The sequence below is a fragment of the Nematolebias whitei genome, chromosome 19 (assembly GCF_014905685.2).
Source record: "Nematolebias whitei isolate Nwh7 chromosome 19, NemWhi1, whole genome shotgun sequence".
NCBI classification, from domain to species: Eukaryota; Metazoa; Chordata; class Actinopteri; order Cyprinodontiformes; family Rivulidae; genus Nematolebias; species Nematolebias whitei.
Genome location: NC_056516.1, coordinates 30,910,750 through 30,928,842, shown reverse-complemented (window position 1 = coordinate 30,928,842; position 18,093 = coordinate 30,910,750). Strand labels below are relative to the sequence as shown.

At 38.7% G+C, this 18,093-nt stretch overlaps 1 protein-coding gene across 1 annotated transcript in view; it reads right to left on the bottom strand.

Moving 5' to 3' along the window:
• LOC119425930 (dolichyl-diphosphooligosaccharide--protein glycosyltransferase subunit STT3B) overlaps nucleotides 1–18,093 on the bottom strand; it is a 104,151-nt gene that overhangs the window by 16,672 nt on the left and 69,386 nt on the right. Inside the window, exons 5-7 of the mRNA XM_037693485.1 lie at nucleotides 11,420–11,519; nucleotides 9,889–9,987; nucleotides 6,281–6,427 (exon numbers count right to left, since the gene is read on the bottom strand). Of these exons, the coding sequence (XP_037549413.1) occupies nucleotides 6,281–6,427; nucleotides 9,889–9,987; nucleotides 11,420–11,519 (346 nt within the window). The remainder of the gene's footprint in view (nucleotides 1–6,280; nucleotides 6,428–9,888; nucleotides 9,988–11,419; nucleotides 11,520–18,093) is intronic.

Sequence of the window (18,093 nt, the reverse complement as noted above, 5' to 3'; positions counted from 1 at the left end):
GTGACAGACAACATCAAAAAGTCATGCCAAATGTATTTATATAGCACATTTAAAACAGTAACTGTTATCAAAGTGCTTAACAAAAAGATCACAGCATCAAATAAAAATAAGATATAATTACAGCATCAGAAATAAAAGCATAAAAACACGAAACATAATCAGCAACAATGAAATACCACATCAGATCACGCTGTGTTCAAGGTCAATGAGTACAGGTGTGTTTTGAGGAGAGATTTAAAAGCAGAGACTGAAGTGGCCTGTCGAATGTTGATGGGCAGACTGTTCCAGAGTTTAGGGCCCATGACTGAAAACGCCCGATCTTCTCTGAGCTTCAAAAAGAGAAAGGAGGAGGCACCTTGGCGATCACCTAGCGGGCCAGGCCACCGGGAAATGTCCCGGTGCTCCTGATGGCCAGTCCGCCACTCGGCACAATGCTCTGGTTGGTCAACTTTTATCAATTAGCCAACCGTGTGTCATGTACAAACTTACGCTGAAAACCCGCAAAAGAGTGAATCCACAAAAGTTGAACCGTGAAGTATTGTGGTACTACTGTACGCATAATCTACCTATACACCCGTCCACAAACTTTTATACAGAAAACTATAGCAATGGACTGGATAAGCTGACCTTATATAACTGTTGACAATTTGTATCCTTGGCCTTGTAGCTGGGGTGACAAAAGATTAAACGACACGCTGTCTAGAGGTGGTACAAACGCATACCAAGTTATCTTATATTATCCTGAATGGATCTGAAGTTATGGCTAGGAAAAGCTAAGACCTCATCTAAACTTTGACCTTGACTTGTATCCTTGATCTTGGGGCTGGGGCGATGAAAAGTGCAGGCGACACTTAATCGAGTGACGTTGCACGCGTGTATGAAGGTTTGTTGAATTATCTGGAGCGTCTCAGAAGTTACGGGACTAAATCATAATACGTCCGCCTTTCGACAGGCTCCAAAAAACTATTTGTTTTTTTTTAACTAATGCAATCATCAACACAACTTTATGACAAAACTCACGTTGCTGTGTTTAAATTAACTGCTGACTAAAACAAAAAATATTAAAAGACCCATTAAATTGAAATCCAGTGGCTGAACACACAAAAAAAGCTTTCTGACAACTGCAGTTTAAAAAGATCAAGAAAACCCTTAGCAGGGATCGTGTAACCGATGAAAATGTATTTTATTGATGCTGCCTAATTAGGGGGAATTGACTTGTTTATAAATGTAAGTGAAAGCATTTAAGCTGCAAATTAGACCGAACAGGGCATTTACAAATGTCTTCTTTTAGTTCGGCTTTGATCTGGAATACATTTCAGCTCTGTATCCTGGGGGTTTATAGACCCGTACGAACACGCGCTCAGACAACACAGTAAAGTCTCCTTCCTATATTCTGCACTGCATCGTGTGCATGCACCAATAATGCTCTGCGTTAATTCAGGTAGATTGAATAAGATTAGATTCCTAAATGAAACGTTACAAAACTCAAAACGCGTGAAAAATGCAGCAGCGAAGAAATGGAGATACAACGAGAGGTGATTTATCGGACGGTACTGATTCATCCGATCAATAGTTGGCTCCGTGATAAAGATGGTGAGAAAAATACCCGGCTACTGTGCTGCTCGGATTCTGAGATGAAAGTCTGACAGATTGGAGTGAGATGTGTGCAAAAACTGGCAAAACACCCCACAGTCACCGAGTCCTGCTGCTCAGTTCAGATGGTGGACAGGCTGCAGCGTTCACCAGACGAAGCCGGTACCTTGAAGTGACTGAACGTCTGAGTCCACATGAGTCATCAGTCCATCATGGTGTGGATCTAAGGCCTAAGCAGCTCTTTGTTTTGCTGCTCAGGGAAAACTCCAGCTCACAGTGTTTACATAATCTAGAGCTGCAGAATGTTGAGCTGAACATCATCCTGCTTCTGATGCAAAAGAAAATCCAGGCGTATAAAATCCAAGAGGACGTCGGCTTGTTGTGAAAATGTTTACGAAGCATTCACACTATTGTCATCCATTTTTCTTCCGTACGTTTTTCAGCATCGTTCTCATTCCACATTTATTGTGCCATTTCCACAACTCGTATCAAAATGTTCAGGTCGTTCAGGAGAAGTGTTATGACTTTTAGTATCGGTGCAACTTTAGCTTTTTGAAATATTTAGCCTTTTCTGCCATTTTTTTCCTCATAGGAAATTAATTGAGCTCATTTATGTCCTTAAAATCTTTAGATCTGTTTACAACCTTTTACTGCTCCTTTCACATTTTGTTCTGCTTCAGCTTTGTGAAAATTTCAAATTTTTTTCAGCTACTTTCAGGTAATTTCAGCTGTTTTGTGCTCCTTTCTGATTCTTTTTGCTATCTACAACATTTTTGTGCTTCTTCTAACTTCTTTGCTAATTTCAGCTTGTTATGCTCCTTTCAGCTTATTTCTGCTAGTTTAAGCTTTTCTACTATTTAGCTGTTTTATGCTCATTCTAGCTTTTTCAGCTAATTCCACATTTTTCAGCCTAATTCAGCAAAAATGTGCTCTTTCCACTTCCTTCTGGTAATAAAAACTTTTTTCTGCCTTTTTAGCTTCTTTTCAGCTGATTTTTGCTAATTTCACCAGTGTGTTCATTTCTGATTTTTTCAACCTACTTGAGCATGTGCTTTCTGCTTTCTTCTGCTAATTTAAACTTGTTCTAATTTTTCAGCTACATTTTTAGCCAATTGTAGCCGTTGTCAGATAAATTCAAGTTTTCCATGGTAATTTCTGTTACTTTCAGCCTAAATTACCTTCTATCTAGTAATTTCAGCTTGTTATGCTCCTTTCAGCACATTTCTGCTAATTTCAGCTTTTTCTGCAAATTCAGCTACTATTTACTGCTAAGTTTAGCTTTTTCAGTTAATTCCACATTTTTTAGCTCATTTCAGCGCATTCTGCTTCTTGTGGTAGTTTAAGCTTTTTTAGCCTTTTCAAATACTTTCCAGCAATTTTTCTTCCGCTAATGTCCGTTTTAGCTAATTTCCTTTTTTTTTGGTTGATTTCTGCTTCTTTAAACCTAATTCAGCAAGTTTGTGTTCTTTTTGGTTTTTTCTGCTGATATAGGCTTGTTCTTCCATTTCAGCATTTTTTAAGTTATCTGCAGCTGTTTTTCAGCAAATTCTTCTGCAGTAAGCATTCACACTGCATGTTTGCAGGAAATGTAATTTCTCTAGTTTTATGATTATTTCAGAAGCTGTGCAAGGCAAGAAAAGGCGCCAAGATGACTCAGAAGTTTCAGATCTGTTTTTGTCCAGTTAAAACTGAACACTTCAGCAAGAGAAGCAAAAATCAATGACAACTGGTTAGAAACATTAAGCTCTGTAATCATGCCACAAACAGGCTGAAAGTAATAAGGAATAAGTTCAAGCAGCTGGCTGCACATACAAAAGCTAGTTCACTTTAAAAAAAGGCATTTGGAGGAACAGAATGATCTAAACCTCATGAGAACTCCAATCCAGCATTTCAAATCTGTTTATATTTGTTTATCATGCGCCGTCCAAGTTTCATTTTCTGCCACACGAAATGCTGATTAGCGTCCCACTGGGAAGGCCTGCAGGTCAGACCATCAGGGGTTAGTAGAGAAGCACTCTGCGAGGTTTGGCTAAAAAAGAAAAGAAAGATCTAAAATGGCTGAAATCCCAGATTTGGCTCATCAAGAAAATACAGACTGCTGATACATCTATAATTACACTTCAGTATTTCTGCAGAAATTGTACAATAGTTCTCAAAAACAAGCTCCATAAGAAATTAAAATGTTATTTTGTTTCGTTTTTGGCCTTCATGTAATAAAAACCAGGTTAAAAGTTTTTACACGCTTCACATAGTTCAAAATAGCTGCTCTGTCAAATGTCTGCGTGCCCGGTTTAAAAAAAGGCGAATATGAATGAATCAAATTAACATTTTTATTCTAAACTCTTAAAACTAGAGTGGATTGTGAGGAAAACGGGTTTAACGAGTTTTAAAAAGCTACCAAGAATCCTCAGTTAAAAGTTCTTTGTCCCATGTGAGTTGTATCTTTTCTGCTTTTTCTGCGAGAGCAGCTCATTTCTGTCTGATCAACATATTTTGGACATAAAACAAGTGAGCTACAACAGAAATATGTTCATCTGCAGAGCTGTTTGTAGTACCGTATTTTTCAGCCTATAAGTCATAGATTTTTGCATAATTTGCATGACCTGTGACTTATACGTCAAAGCGACTTATTTATGAATTTTTCCCGTATTTATAAATCAATTTTTGGCTGAGATATGACCATTTCCATTCATTCTGACTGAAAATATTGAACACTACCATTTGCAGTCACTAGATGGCACTTGAGTCGTATGGCATGCTGTTGTATCATGTAGGTAAAAGTGGCTCCCAGAGCACCGAGGCAGCAAATACTTTTGAAAATGCAGCTGATTTGACTGCCAAAGTGCATTTATTAAGTCAAAGTTCAATTGAGACACACCTTTACTATAATTTCGAGCAAATAATTGTTTTTAGGTGGTTATCTTGTTAAATTTCTAAGAAATGCACAGTAACTCGTCCCTCTGCACATTCCTGTTTCCGCGTATCGGCTTTTGAAATGCAGCTGATTTGACCGCCAAAGTGCATTTATTAAGCACAAGTTAAACAGAGACACAGATTTACTATAATTTCGAGCAAACAAATACTGTGTTTTCTGCCCTATAAGTCGCAGTTTTTTGCATAATTTACATGCTTTTTGACTTATAGGCCGAAGTGACATATTTATCAATTTTTTTCCAATATTTATAAACCATTTTATGGCTGAGATATGACAGTTTTCATTCATTATGACTAAAAAAAAAAGAGCAGCCACTTTCAGCCACTTGATGGCAGCAGAGTAGTAGTAGCAGTAAGGCATGCTGTTGTATCATGTAATTGGTAAACGTGACTATAATGACAAATTCAAAAAAGTTAAAGATAAAAACAACTGGACTATTTATTATACTTAATTTTTTTCTTGAACTTTTTTGAATTTACCTTGTCCTGGATGATTGAGAATCTTCACCAGCTATTAATGATACAATCGGCTTGCCACAGTCTCCCCACCTTCGTTCTGCTCGCTGCTTGGAGCTCAGCTTCAATTTCCTGCACCGCCCCAGTGAAATGCAGCTAATTTGACCATTAAAGGGCATTTATTAAGCATATGTTACACTGAGACACACACTTACTATAATTTTGAGTAAACAAACAATTGTTTTTAGGCATTTATCTTGTTCAATTTGCACAGCGACTCATCACGTGCACGCGTTTACTTCCGCGTATCGGCTTCTGAAATACAGCTGATTTGACCGTCAAAGTGCAAATGTTAAACTAAGACAAACGTTTACTACAATTTCGAGCAAATAATTGTTTTTAAGTGTTAGTCTTGTTAAAGTTCTCCCGTGCACGCTCCTGCGGCCGCCATTTGGCAGCCCATCGATTTTTGGCACAACACCGGCCCACATTTCTGGGTTGTCAGCGGTGACTTGTAACAAACATGACGTGTCAGTGGTGACGCATAATAGATGCAACGCATTCATGGATTTTTCCACTTTAGACATATTTGGACTGATGCAACTTACAGGGCGGTGCGACGTGTACGGCGGAAACTATGGTACTAATGCAGACCAATGACAGAACTATACTGTGACTGTTCATATCATCAGGTACTACAGATCATTTACTGGTCATACATGCACACTTCTACACCCACACACATTTATACTCCCATATTTAAACCTTTAAGGTTCCTGCTGACAGACGAATGTCTATTTTAATCAGAAAGTGATAAGGAATATTCAGCTGCATCTTGACCTACTTTTCCCATTTTTGCTTTGTTTGATTGGCATGTACAAATGCACATAAAGGCAGGCTTTACGCAGTGTGTTGACGTTAACATTGAACATTTGGGAGCCCTAAAGGAACTGTGATCTGAGCAAAAATATCTCTGATTATGTGACAGCTATACGAGAATAAAACTATAGGGTCAGCTTCAATACATAATATCATAGTAGTTATAAATGAGGTCATGTGTTTTACCTTCCATCTATAAAACTTTGTGTAGAATTAATATTTTCAAATGAATTTAATGTAAATTGCAAATAAAAATAGTCATTTTTTTATTAAAAAGGATAAAGTACTTAAAAAAAATCCCACCTTTTAGATGCTTAACTCATTTAAATAAATTTAAAAGATCTGAAACCTTTTTTTTTAAGGTCACAACACTCCACTACATGGCTTACAAATAGTTTTAACGTGCGGAGATACAGACCTGTGTATGTGAGATAGATGACTGTGAGGAAAACTACACAGGCAGCCAGAGAGATTCCAAGGAAAAACAGCGTCTGAAACTCCTGTCGGGTGAGTCTGTCTTTCAGGTACTGCAGGAAGGCGTACGCTTGGAGAAGTGCAAACACACCTGAGAAAAAGGCACAGGCAGACATAAAAAAGATGAGCAAACACACAACGAAAACTCAAAGTGAATGTTTGAGGAGGCCCCAATTGATGTTGCATCCTGCTGGGTACAAAGTGCGTTAAAAAGCACTGTTGTCATTTTTCCACCAAGCGGTCCACGAAATCCCCCCTCGGCTGTTCAGGCAGATGTTGAAGACAAATACCTCAGGATAACATATCTGAAATGCATGAGACAGATCTGTGTATGCAAGTCCCTCTTTTGGCTCGCCTTGTCGGTCATCACAGCCCCTTTGGTAGGCCTGCCACAATAACTAGGCTTGTCACGATAACAAATTTTGCTGGGCGATTAATTGTCTCAGAAATTATTGTGATAAACGATAATATTGTTTGAAATTTGACAGTAGTAATTATTGTCAAATTTAAGAAGAAAAGTAGGTTAATTTCTGTGTGGTACATTTTTTTGACCACTGGATGGCAGTATAAGACGGTTTAAACCGAAGGATTCATGATAGTGAGGGAGCGAGGAGCGCGTCTCTTTAAGAAAAATGGGAGGGAGGCCCCTTGTGACGGGCGGTCTCTCGTAGTTGTTTTTTGGTTGTCAAAATGGCAGGTGCTCTGAATGTTCTGAGCTCTTTAGCACTTGTCACACAAAACTTTTAATAAAAAAAATTAAAAAAACAGTAAACAAGTTCTCGGTTTCTTTTTGCAGAGAAAAACAACTTTCTACACGAAGGCACGAGTTTTAACTGTGAATGTTGTAGCTTCGACAAGACGGAGGTTTATTCCCGAGGTCGGCCTGTTAGCTTAGCTCGTAGCTTAGCTTCTCAGCTTAGCTGCTTTTGACGATCCAAAAACGTGATTTTGGACGGTTAAAACAGATTTTAAAGAGAAAAGAGAAAGGGAGGGGTCAGTGAAGAGCACCGGAGTTGAATCTTTCACCATCCAGTGTCTTCAGTAGAAAGAGAGAGATATGAAGAAACGATAAAGCCGGTAAATGAAAATGAGGTCGATAATTTTCATCCATCATGCGATTAATTGCTTTATTGTTTATTGCGACAGGCCTACTCTTCGGTCACACTTTCTCATGGCTGTTCTCTCTTTGCTTGTCTCACACAGTCCATAAAAACGTTTTAAACCAAAGACCCAGCCTGGTTTCTCCTATTTTCAGCACCCATTCTCAAACTTTGCGTGAAATCTCCTTACTCCTCCGCCAGTCCGCCTCTGCCAGGAATGGTTCTCACCCATTTCCACGGATAAGTTCCTGTCGGTCTCCTGGAGAGCTGCCGTGGTGCTAAAATACTCGTCAATCTATGCTACTCTGCTTTCTTGCCTGAGGGGATGTCATCTCGTAGGCACTGATGGGTCCAAGACTCAGTCACTCTCTTCACATTTCCCACTGCGCTCCATGAATGCCACCAGCAGATGTTCTGCGCAGCTGCTACCTTCATGATACTGACACTCACCTCCTCATTCAGAAACTGTGACAGATAGAGGGGTATTCCTTAAAAGTTACTCATGAGACCCTGCAACTGTCCTATAAACAGAGAAGCTTCAATGTACATCTGCTGTAACATGAAGAAAAGAAAAAAAAAATCAGCAAAAAGGCTTTGCTTGGATTCCAAAAGCTGCCAACAAGCCGACATGAATGGAAGAATCTTCTTACATACACATTCATCCCTGATCTCAGGCAGCAGATGGGCCCACTCAAGTGTTGAAACTCGACAAGCTTTAATAAACTTTGCACAAGCGAAAATGGAAAGCGCTTCTCAAGCTACACGGAAACATGCAGCATGGAAAGGTGCTTTCTTTTTATCAATGTTTTCCAGTCCAGTTTCCTCCTGCAGAGAGCGATTATCGTCGCCGGCAGGAAATGAATTAATTCCTGCTACAGCCAACGTCTTACAGCGTCCGCCGGCAGGAGCAAAATACAATAATGCGTTTACACAATTTATCAAATCGTTCTGCAATAAAATTAGAAGTACAAATGTAGAATTACAGGCTGATTCCAATTAAACATCAGTTTTAGCTCAATAACCATAAAATTGGCTGAACTGTATCAAATTTTGTGTTTGCCAAGTTACCAACCATATTCAATGGAGTTGACTCCAAAATGGTTCTAGATAAACATCACATTACGTTGAGTTTCATTAAAGTGTGTTCGCTGGTTCAAGATATATTTTGCTAACGCTACAAACGTATAAATACATACAGACATGGACAAGAAGCATTCACACTATTGTGATCCTGTTTATATTTCTTATACTTACTATCCTTATGCTGTACGTGTTTTGGCATCTACCTCGTCCTGCAGTTTTCAAGATTTTTCAACAATTCGTATCAAAACGTTCAGCTCTTTCAGGACAATCCTGCTGTGACTTTTGGTATTGGTGCAGCTTTAGCTTTTTGAAATATTTAGCCTTTCCTGCCATTTTTTAAATTCTCATAGAAAATTAATACTCATTTTACATCCTTCTGATCTTTAGATCCGTTTACAACCTTTTACTGCTCCTTTCATATTTTGTTCTGCTTTAGCTTCTTTCAGCTTCCTTGTGCAAATTTAAACCTTTTTCAGCTACTTTCAGCCATTTTTTTCAGCTGTTTTGTGCTCCTTTCAGAATATTATAAGTACAAAATGTTTGTTCTTCTTCTAACTTCTTTTAGCTAATTTCAGCTTATGATTTTCCTGCTATTTCAGCTATTATTTAGCTGTTTTTACACGTTTTAGATTTTTTTTTTTTTTTTTTTTGCCAATTCTACATGTTTGGCACTAGTTTCGACAATTTTCAGCCTAATTCAACAAAAATGTGCTTTCTCCACTTCCTTCTGGTAATTTAAGCTTTTTTAGCTACCTTTCAGCTGATTTTTGCTAATTTAAGCTTTTTCAAATTGTTTACGTTAATTTTTGCTTCTTTCAGCATAATTGAGCAAAAGTGTGCTCTTCCACATCCTTCTGATAAATTCAGCTTTTTCTGTTTTTTAGCTACTATTCAGCTGATTGTCAGATTTCAGCCTTTTTCAGATAATTTCCACTTTTTGTGCTCATTTATGCTTCTTTCAGCCTAAATGGGTACAATTGTCCTCTCCCCACTTCCATGGTAATTAAGCTTCTTACAGCTGTTTCAGCTACTTTTCAGCTATTTCTTGCTCCTTTCAGCTGTTTTAGCAAATTTACCAACTTTTGTGCTCATTTCTGCTTATTTAAACCAAATATGTGTTCTTTCTGCTTTCTTATTATAACTTGCTGTGGTTTGTTCTTCCATTTCAACTACATTTCAACATATTTTAGCTAATTTCAGCTGTTTTTCAGTAAGTTCTTCAGCAATAAGCATTCACACTGCATTTTCGCAGAACATGCAATTTCTCTTTGCATTTGGCAGCAAGCAGCATTTTTTTCTGAACACAAAACTATTCAAACAGCTTGGCGAGAAATTATTCCAGCATGCAGGTAGAGAGGGCGGGACTTACCAGCAGCAGCCATGTGCTCGCTGGTTCTGATTGGCTGGAAGCCAACAAACGGGATCTGCATTGACAGTACGAGTCCCACGATGTAGAAAGTGCTGTATGCTGTAAAGAGAGACGAAGAATGAGGAAAAATAGAAGAAGAAAATGAAGACTGGATAAGAAATACAACAAAATAAATGACAGCATTAAAAAAAGCTATTACTGCACTCTAGTTTTGGTCCCAGTCAGGGAAATCAACCCGAATAGAGGTGTTCAAAGTCTATTGATTTTCACTGCCGTACCTCACAGGGAGTAAATGCAAAATAGCTAATCTAATGTCATTTACTGAGAAAATGGGAGTTGGCTTGGCACAGTGTGGCAGGGAGGTCTGGAGTGTGAACGCTGCCGAGAATGGTGCGACTCCCACCTTTGTGGCTCAAGGGTGGTGGTGGGGAACAGATTCCCAGACACACCAGCTTAATTAAGATTTCATACTCTTGCTGAAGAGTGTGCCTTGTTTTTGAAGTAGTGTGCCTGCCCTCAGCAATCTCTTCTTTTACACATCTGCTATTGATTCAAGACAGAGAAAGATGAACTGCGAGGGAACACAGTCTGCGAGGCGTTTAATTAAAGTATAAGGTTTTTCTCTCTTGCATGATCTTTGAGGTTTAGAGACATGCCTCTGAAAGGAGGCGCTGAGATATGAAATGGGGAGGAGAGGTAGGAAACAGAGCAGGTGCTCTGCGACCTAAAGGCTTTTCTGTCATCAAAATGTGCTTACAATCTGTCTCCATCATTCATTTGCTATCAGACGGAGAAGTCTCTGAACAACGCTCAGACTGCAGACAGAAACAGTGAAAGGGAACTCTTCCACCCGTTCTGCTTCATGAAACAGAATTTCACGTTTGAACAATAGTTTGAAGATGGAGCAAATGTTAAAACCCTCTTACAGTGAAGAGCCAGTAGTGTATTTCAAATAAAGACTATGCTTTGAGTAGAACTAATAACGATGCATAAATGATACTTGACATGGAATAGTTTATTTTAACCACAGGAGCTTCTGCTAAAGACTCACGGCTACTAGGAGTTAACAATAAAACTGTGGTTTGGAGGGTTAAACGTGAGTTCTCTGAGCCAGCAGAGCAGGCAGATAGTGAAATTGGGATGTTCCGAGCAATAAAAAGCCTACCCTCCTCATCAGTGCTCTGCCTCCGGTTGTTACAAAAAAGTAAAGAGGATCAGGTAGCAGGTGGCTGCATTTACTGTTAAACGGTGTGTCTGCAGTGCTAATGATGAATTGCTGGTGGCTGAGGCTCGTTTCGAGGTCAAATGTTTGGATAACAGCGTTTGAAAACACATGGGGGAGAGAGGTGGATTGCATGTTTATTGCATACGTTTCTTTTTATTACCTCTGGGAAATGATCTCTGCAAACAACGCCTGTGTCAGTTTCCACTGGCGCATATGAAGACGTTTTGAATATCAGGTCAGACAGAGACAGATGCCGTCTAGCTCAGAAGCTTGTGCAGAGTGTGCTCGTGTCTGTTTGCATCTTACCGATATAAACCCTCCTGCTGTAGCGTTGCATTAGCAGCAGCACGAACACATGCAGAGGAATCAAGTTGATGATAAACACATATCCTCCCCACGCCGACACCTACAACATACAATAAAATAATAAAGATCAGTAAGCATAATGAGACCACGGATAATGAAAATGATCAATTATTAGTTTTTATTTTTAATTATGACCACACCGATGAGCAAATGATTAGTCTAGAGTCCAACCGATATATTGGCTCTGCCGATATATCGTTTGGGGACATATCGGTATCGGTGATAATAGCTGGCCAGAACAATAAATCTAACGTAGACATAAAACATATCAGTTTTAGTAATGTTATCATTGTTGTCCTCAATGAAATGCATTGTTTGCTTGTCTTTACTTCTCTGCAAAAAAAAAAAAAATGTTGCTGCGGTCAATACTAATCAGACCTTCAACATACGTGTCTGTTTAAACAATTAACAGGGAAGGGTGTTTGTTTAATTTGTATTTTTGTAACACAGTTGATGACTTTATGGTGACTAGGAAGACTGTTTCAAGACTTCACGTGTTAAAACGTTTAAAAGTACTTGTTTACTTAGATTCTTGGGGGTGGACAAAGCTAAAAAGATTTTAGCCATTATATCGGTTATTGACAGCATTAGCCTCCCCTCTCAATATTGGTATTGGTGATCGTCAACATTTACATATTGCTCGGGCTCTAGACTAGTCCAAATGAGGCCAGGACCAAGGTTGATTGCTAAAGTTTTAAGTGATTTTCAAATATTTTAAAAGTGTTGAAATGAGCAAATGTGAGAAATGACCACGATCTTTTATCTTTTATAAACACCTGGTAGTGAGTGACACAAATCTGTTTCCAAATGCTGATTTTTTTTCAAACACGTCACCTACAGTCCACCAGCCTCCCGTAAATAACAGAAAAAAACTTAAGTGACCCAGTGTCTTTCTTTCAATGTAGTTTATTTTGAAAAGAATATGAAGTAGGGGCGCACCGATTGCAGTTTTCTAGCCGATCATTGATTTCTAAAAAGTCTGACCTGCCGATTCCGATTTTGTTTTATAAGCAACACTGTCAGGTCACAATGCACCTTCAATTTTCCAATATTAATTTATAGAAAAAAAATAACCTTGAATGATATCCTATAAACAATACAAACTTGTTTTAACTGGCCATGAGGTAGTGCTCTGAAACATAAAAGAAATTCAGACGATTGTTAAAATTAAAAAAACGGTAAAATCGGTTTCTCATGCGAGTATTGGCCAATTTCCGATTTCCCAAAATTAAGGATATTAATCAATTTATCGGTGCACCCCTAGTGGAATCTATGGTCACTGGTCAGCTCAGCTTTACTGTCAGAGTCTGTGCCTCCCCCTCCATGTTGGCTCATTGTACGGGTGAAAATGAAAAATATAAGGGGCCCCATCAACAACTCCCAGCAGCACATATCTCTGTACCAGAAGCCATTTATTAAAAGGTTTATTAGCTGCAGGACTTGGTGAGTTAAGCGGTGTTAAATCATAAAACGGCAACTGAAATTAGCACTCGTAAAGACAGCTCTCTCAGCTTTTAAACAGTTTGTTGTTGTTTTGACTGGTGCTGGGTAATAATTCTTTATTAGCTCTGCAGGAATTAACGGACAAAGTAAGCACACGTTGTGAGAAGCATGAATTACTGCAAATCAGTCTCAAGTTTGTAGTGGTGGTCCAGGGGCTTGGCGGTGGTTTGTATTTTGGCTTAAAATGCCCGTCTTTAGAATTTACATGTAACTTTGTGGTTATTTGCAAGTGAAAATCGGACAACAGCAGCGAGCTGTAGCACTTCCAGTGCAGCCCACGATGCTCTTAAACGGACTGTAGAGGTTTATAAAAACCGCTCGTGTGAACCATTAAGAAATTTAGGAGACTGGACGTGTTTTTATGCAAAAGCAACTCATTTTGGTCTTTGTCGCAAAGCACAACTATTTTATCATACCAAGATATCTACTACAGGTAAGACATTTGTTAAAACCTTTAACCAGAACTTCACTTCAAAATATATAAACTATCCCTTTAAAGGTTTTAAATAGAGAAAATCTCAATCTTAAATATTAAGTAGTATACGTTTACAGAATTTCGCCAATACAAACAAAAAAACGCAGTTAAAAACACTAATTCTGATAATGCTCTTAAAGATTAGTGTAGACAAGTTATTAGGAGGACAGATTAAAAGGTCTGGCATGATGGAACTGCAATCTAAAACAGCTTATAATTTAAGTGTTATTTGTAAACAATCACTATTATCTTCAACCTATGGCAACAATTGATGTGAACACTGGATTTCATAACCAGCTTATAGAAAAAGTGCCGTCTGCTGTAAAACGTTTCTGCAGCAAATGGAAACTAGTCAGCAAATAATTAACTCATTGTCTTTTCTCAAACAATAGTTCCTCTGAGCCCATTATAAAAGCCCTCCCACACTCTGAGCAGGCATTTCAAGGATGTTACATTTTAACTGTACTTAAAGGTCAACCAGAGCTGCAGATGGAGCGACTGAAAAACAAAAGAATACAAAGAAAATAGACCTGCGCTCAAATGTTAAACCTAAACAAATGCAAAAACGGCAGTGAGGGAAAGTTAATCAAGGTGATTAAATATACGCAAATTATTTCATACAATCTCCCAACAGCTTGTAAGAGAAAGTTTTTGCATCTGCTAAGTACAATAAAAAGCGCGATAGTACGTGTTTTCATCTCAGCAGAAACGAGCAGGTTATGTCTAATTGAGAAAGAAATGATTAAAACAGAACAAAAAAAATAAAATTCTTGCCGGTGCGATTATCTTTTGGCAGTCACTGGCGTCTGTTGTCTCAGACGGTGACAGCCAATTAGAAGCCTGTGAACCGTAACTTGAAAAAAATACCAAAGATGACTTCAATTTAAGTGATTTTCATTGTTGACACAGGAACGGCTCATCAAGGCTTTCAGACCATCTGAACACTAATGAAACAATAACAGTGAAAAACACAGTAAGGGGCAACCAGTGACACATCTTGATGTGTTAATTTTTTCGAGGATGAGGGTTCAGAGTCGAGGAAGATAGAATATGCACAGCAGGATGAAGAGGAAGTCTGGAGGGGAGCTTGAGAAACTAATCAAAGTTCCTTCACATCAGGCCAAAACTAACGGCAATTTAATATCCTGCATTCAAGACGAGTCTGAGCTGCTCCTTAACACTCGGATCTACTAAAACACAGTGAAGGGAGAGCAGTGTACCCAGAAGTTACGCCGCAGAGAAACGACGGACCAACTGCAAACTCGTTATACAACTTTATGAGCTGATAAAACATGCTCTTTTACGTGCTTATTGATAAGAATTCAGTTTGCTGACTGAGGAGGGGTGCGTGAAAAATATTCAACACCTTTTGTGTTTTTTTGTGTCAATTGTTTTTAATTTAAAAGAATGAGGAACAACACGATTTCGTTAAAAATAACTGGTAATCTGAAAGCTCTTTAAGGATTGCTAAAACTTGATGTGAAATAAGCCATGTAAAAAGTTATCCACCGTTACCTGCTTAAAATATTAAATTTCATCTATTACATGCCTTTAAAACTGTATTAACGTTTTTTGTCATATAAGTCGCACCTTGTGGCATAAATTAGCATGCCCTGCGACTTATACGGCGAAGCAACTTATGTTTTTTCCCATATTTACAACCAAAATCTGACTTTCATTCATTCTAACATGGAAAATATTGAACATTACCATTTTCAGCCACTAGAGAACCCTCGACTAATGTGGCAAGCCAAATGTCTCATTAATAGGTCAAAGCGGCTATTAGTGAGACACTTGGCTTGCCATACCAAGCCACCTTCGTCTCACTCTGGAACTCCTGGAGCAAACATCAAATCAGTTGCATTTCGCCGCACAGGTGAAATGCAGCTGATTTGACCATTAAAATGCATTTATTAAAATGAGACGCACCTTTGATATAATTTCGAGCGAACAAATAATTGTTTTTAAGTGTTACTGTTGTTAAATTCTTGTTAAAGTCCTCCCGCGCACGCTCCCGTGGCCACCATTTAGCAGCCAATCAATTTTTGGCACAACACCAGCCATGTTTCCAGGTGGTCTTCAGTGAGGAACAAACGCGTCAGCGGTGACAATAGATGCGATTTATATGGCGAAGTGACGTATTTATGTTTTTTTCCCACTTTATTAGACATATTTGGACTGATGCGACTTATACGGTGGAAAGTACGGTAGTTAATTAAATTATTGCACATGACATTTGTAGCATTTTTGATACTTTATAAAAAGTCAACCTGTAATCATGCAAACTGCTCTCAACTCAAACAGGTTTTGCCTTTTCCATTGGTGGCACATATCGGTAATTGTTTATCGGTAATTGTTTATCGGTAATTGCGGCCGGGGCGCCCCAGAGGACGCACCGGCCACTCTACATTTTTTTTGTTATTTTGCTTTGTTTTGTTTTTTTGAATGTCCAGAGGACCAGATTTAACTTTTGTAGATTTTTCTACCTGGATTATTGAGCATGCATCAGGATATTGGTAACTGTTGAATACAGTGAAAACGGGCGTGGCATGTTGGCTTGTTTTACTTAACGTCCACCAACGAAAGCCTTCAATAAACAAAATTGCCATTTATACAGTTTGAGTAGTTAGTTTACAATTATTGTACTGTCAAAGTGTCAGTGGAAAGTTAATCTTTAAGCTCAGGAGTGGAAAATCATCAGTAATGTCTCTAACAGCCATTATGACAGTTCATTATATGAGATACCACAAGTTTTTGTCACAATCTGTGTCTTCAGTCAAAACTGTATTAAAAAAAGAAAAACAAAACTTTCAAGCTAGTAGACGCTAAATGTACCTGACTGAAGATACCATCTATAAATTAAGTTTATAGAGCCGGGGCTGATGGGAGTTTAATTAGATCCGCATGCATTTGCTTGTAAATGTTCATTTTTTTAACCTAACTGTGGCATCTCTAAATCTCTTTACTTATAATTTGTTTTAAAACTTTAGTTACCAAAAAGCCTTTTTCAGAGGCAGACTCTTTAAAAGCTTCATCAGGAACTAAGACTGTGAATGAACCATTAGCTGGAAGTCTATTGTGCAGATAATTTATTTATTTATTTAGGCTATGCAACGGTTTTATTTGCGCTGTCCGTGTTCAATGAAACAGAAAGAAACCGAAGGACTAAACAATTTTTTATCCTGAAAATAGCTTTAGATGAATGATGTATGAAAATAATACCTTAAAATAGAAAAAAAAACCAAGACATGAATAGATTTCTTAATTCACTCAGTAGATGTTTAGGTATTTCACCAAGATATAGAAATGAAGTTTTCATTGCAGCGATTGACAGTAGTAACAGTAAGTATACTGTAGCCTTCAGTACATGCATACAGCTCCTATTCTTAATAAAAACTATTTTATACTGCAGTATAGAACAGGATATTGTGCTTCTTTTAGAGAGTCCAGGCTCAGGATTTTGTTTGATGTGTAACTAAGGACGCATCGAGAATCATTTCGCATCAACTAACATCCTGAGGTGCCTAAAGAATCCTGCACCTACACTTTTTAAGTTTGATGATTATTTAAATGCACACGTCTGGAGATTACAGACAATCTTTATTCCCCACATGCCAGACACTGAAATGCAACAATACAACCTGATTGCAGTATTTCCTCTCAAGTCTTGAGCTCACAATCAGGACGAGGAAAAAAAGGCAAGAGAGTAAACAACATTCTGGTCACAGAGGACCGTGGAAAGATGAATGCCCAGGGCAAAAGCCGTTCCTGTGTGTCTGTGCATGTTTACAAACAAACTCTGCATGTAGTAATGGTTCTAACAAGCAGCCGCCTGCTAGAGTCAGACAGCAACAGCACAAGGCGAGAATCAGAAAATATTTGGAGCAGAGTTTTTTTTAGCCGTTATCTCCTTGTGAAGTTTATGCAGGGTTTATCTGATGACCACGGAGCACTTTGAAGACAGGATGTCGGGTACGGAGAAGGCAGCATGCAACAGAGAGAGGGGGTTTGTACTCAGTGTGTACATTTTGTGCATCAGTGCTTTTAGACAGACTGTTCTGGAGAATTGTAGGTTTTTTTCATCTATGTATGCAACTTCTCTTATTTAGAGCTCTTCAATACAATTCAATTCAAAATACTTCATTAATCCCAAAGGGAAATTAAATATTGTAGCTCATCATCCTGGATTCATTAAAGAGTTGTTATAGATGCTGATGGCTGTGGGCAGGAAGGATCTCTTGTGGCAGTCCGTCCCACAGCAGATTTGAAGAAACTGGTTGCAGATGTTGATCCATCTGCCTGGACTTGTCGAGTTCCTCAAGTCTTCTTGGGCGGCAGGACCGCCTGAATGTCGTGCAGAACTCCTCCCTGAGCGATGGTCACTCCTCCCAGCAGCTTGTTGAGCTCCTGGTTGTTGCAGACAGCCAGAGCTGCAGGTGTCGGGATGATCCTGGTCGTCTTCTTGTTATGAGCTGCGTTTCCTGTCAGCTCCAGGATCTTAGAGGTCAGGTACTCGAGCACCACCACCAGGTAGACAGAGATGCATCCACGGCGCCTCATTTTCAACTCATTTGGGATTTTGGGCTGTAGTTGAGGTACTATTTGAACTTTTGAGATGGTAATCAGCTGCTCCCGG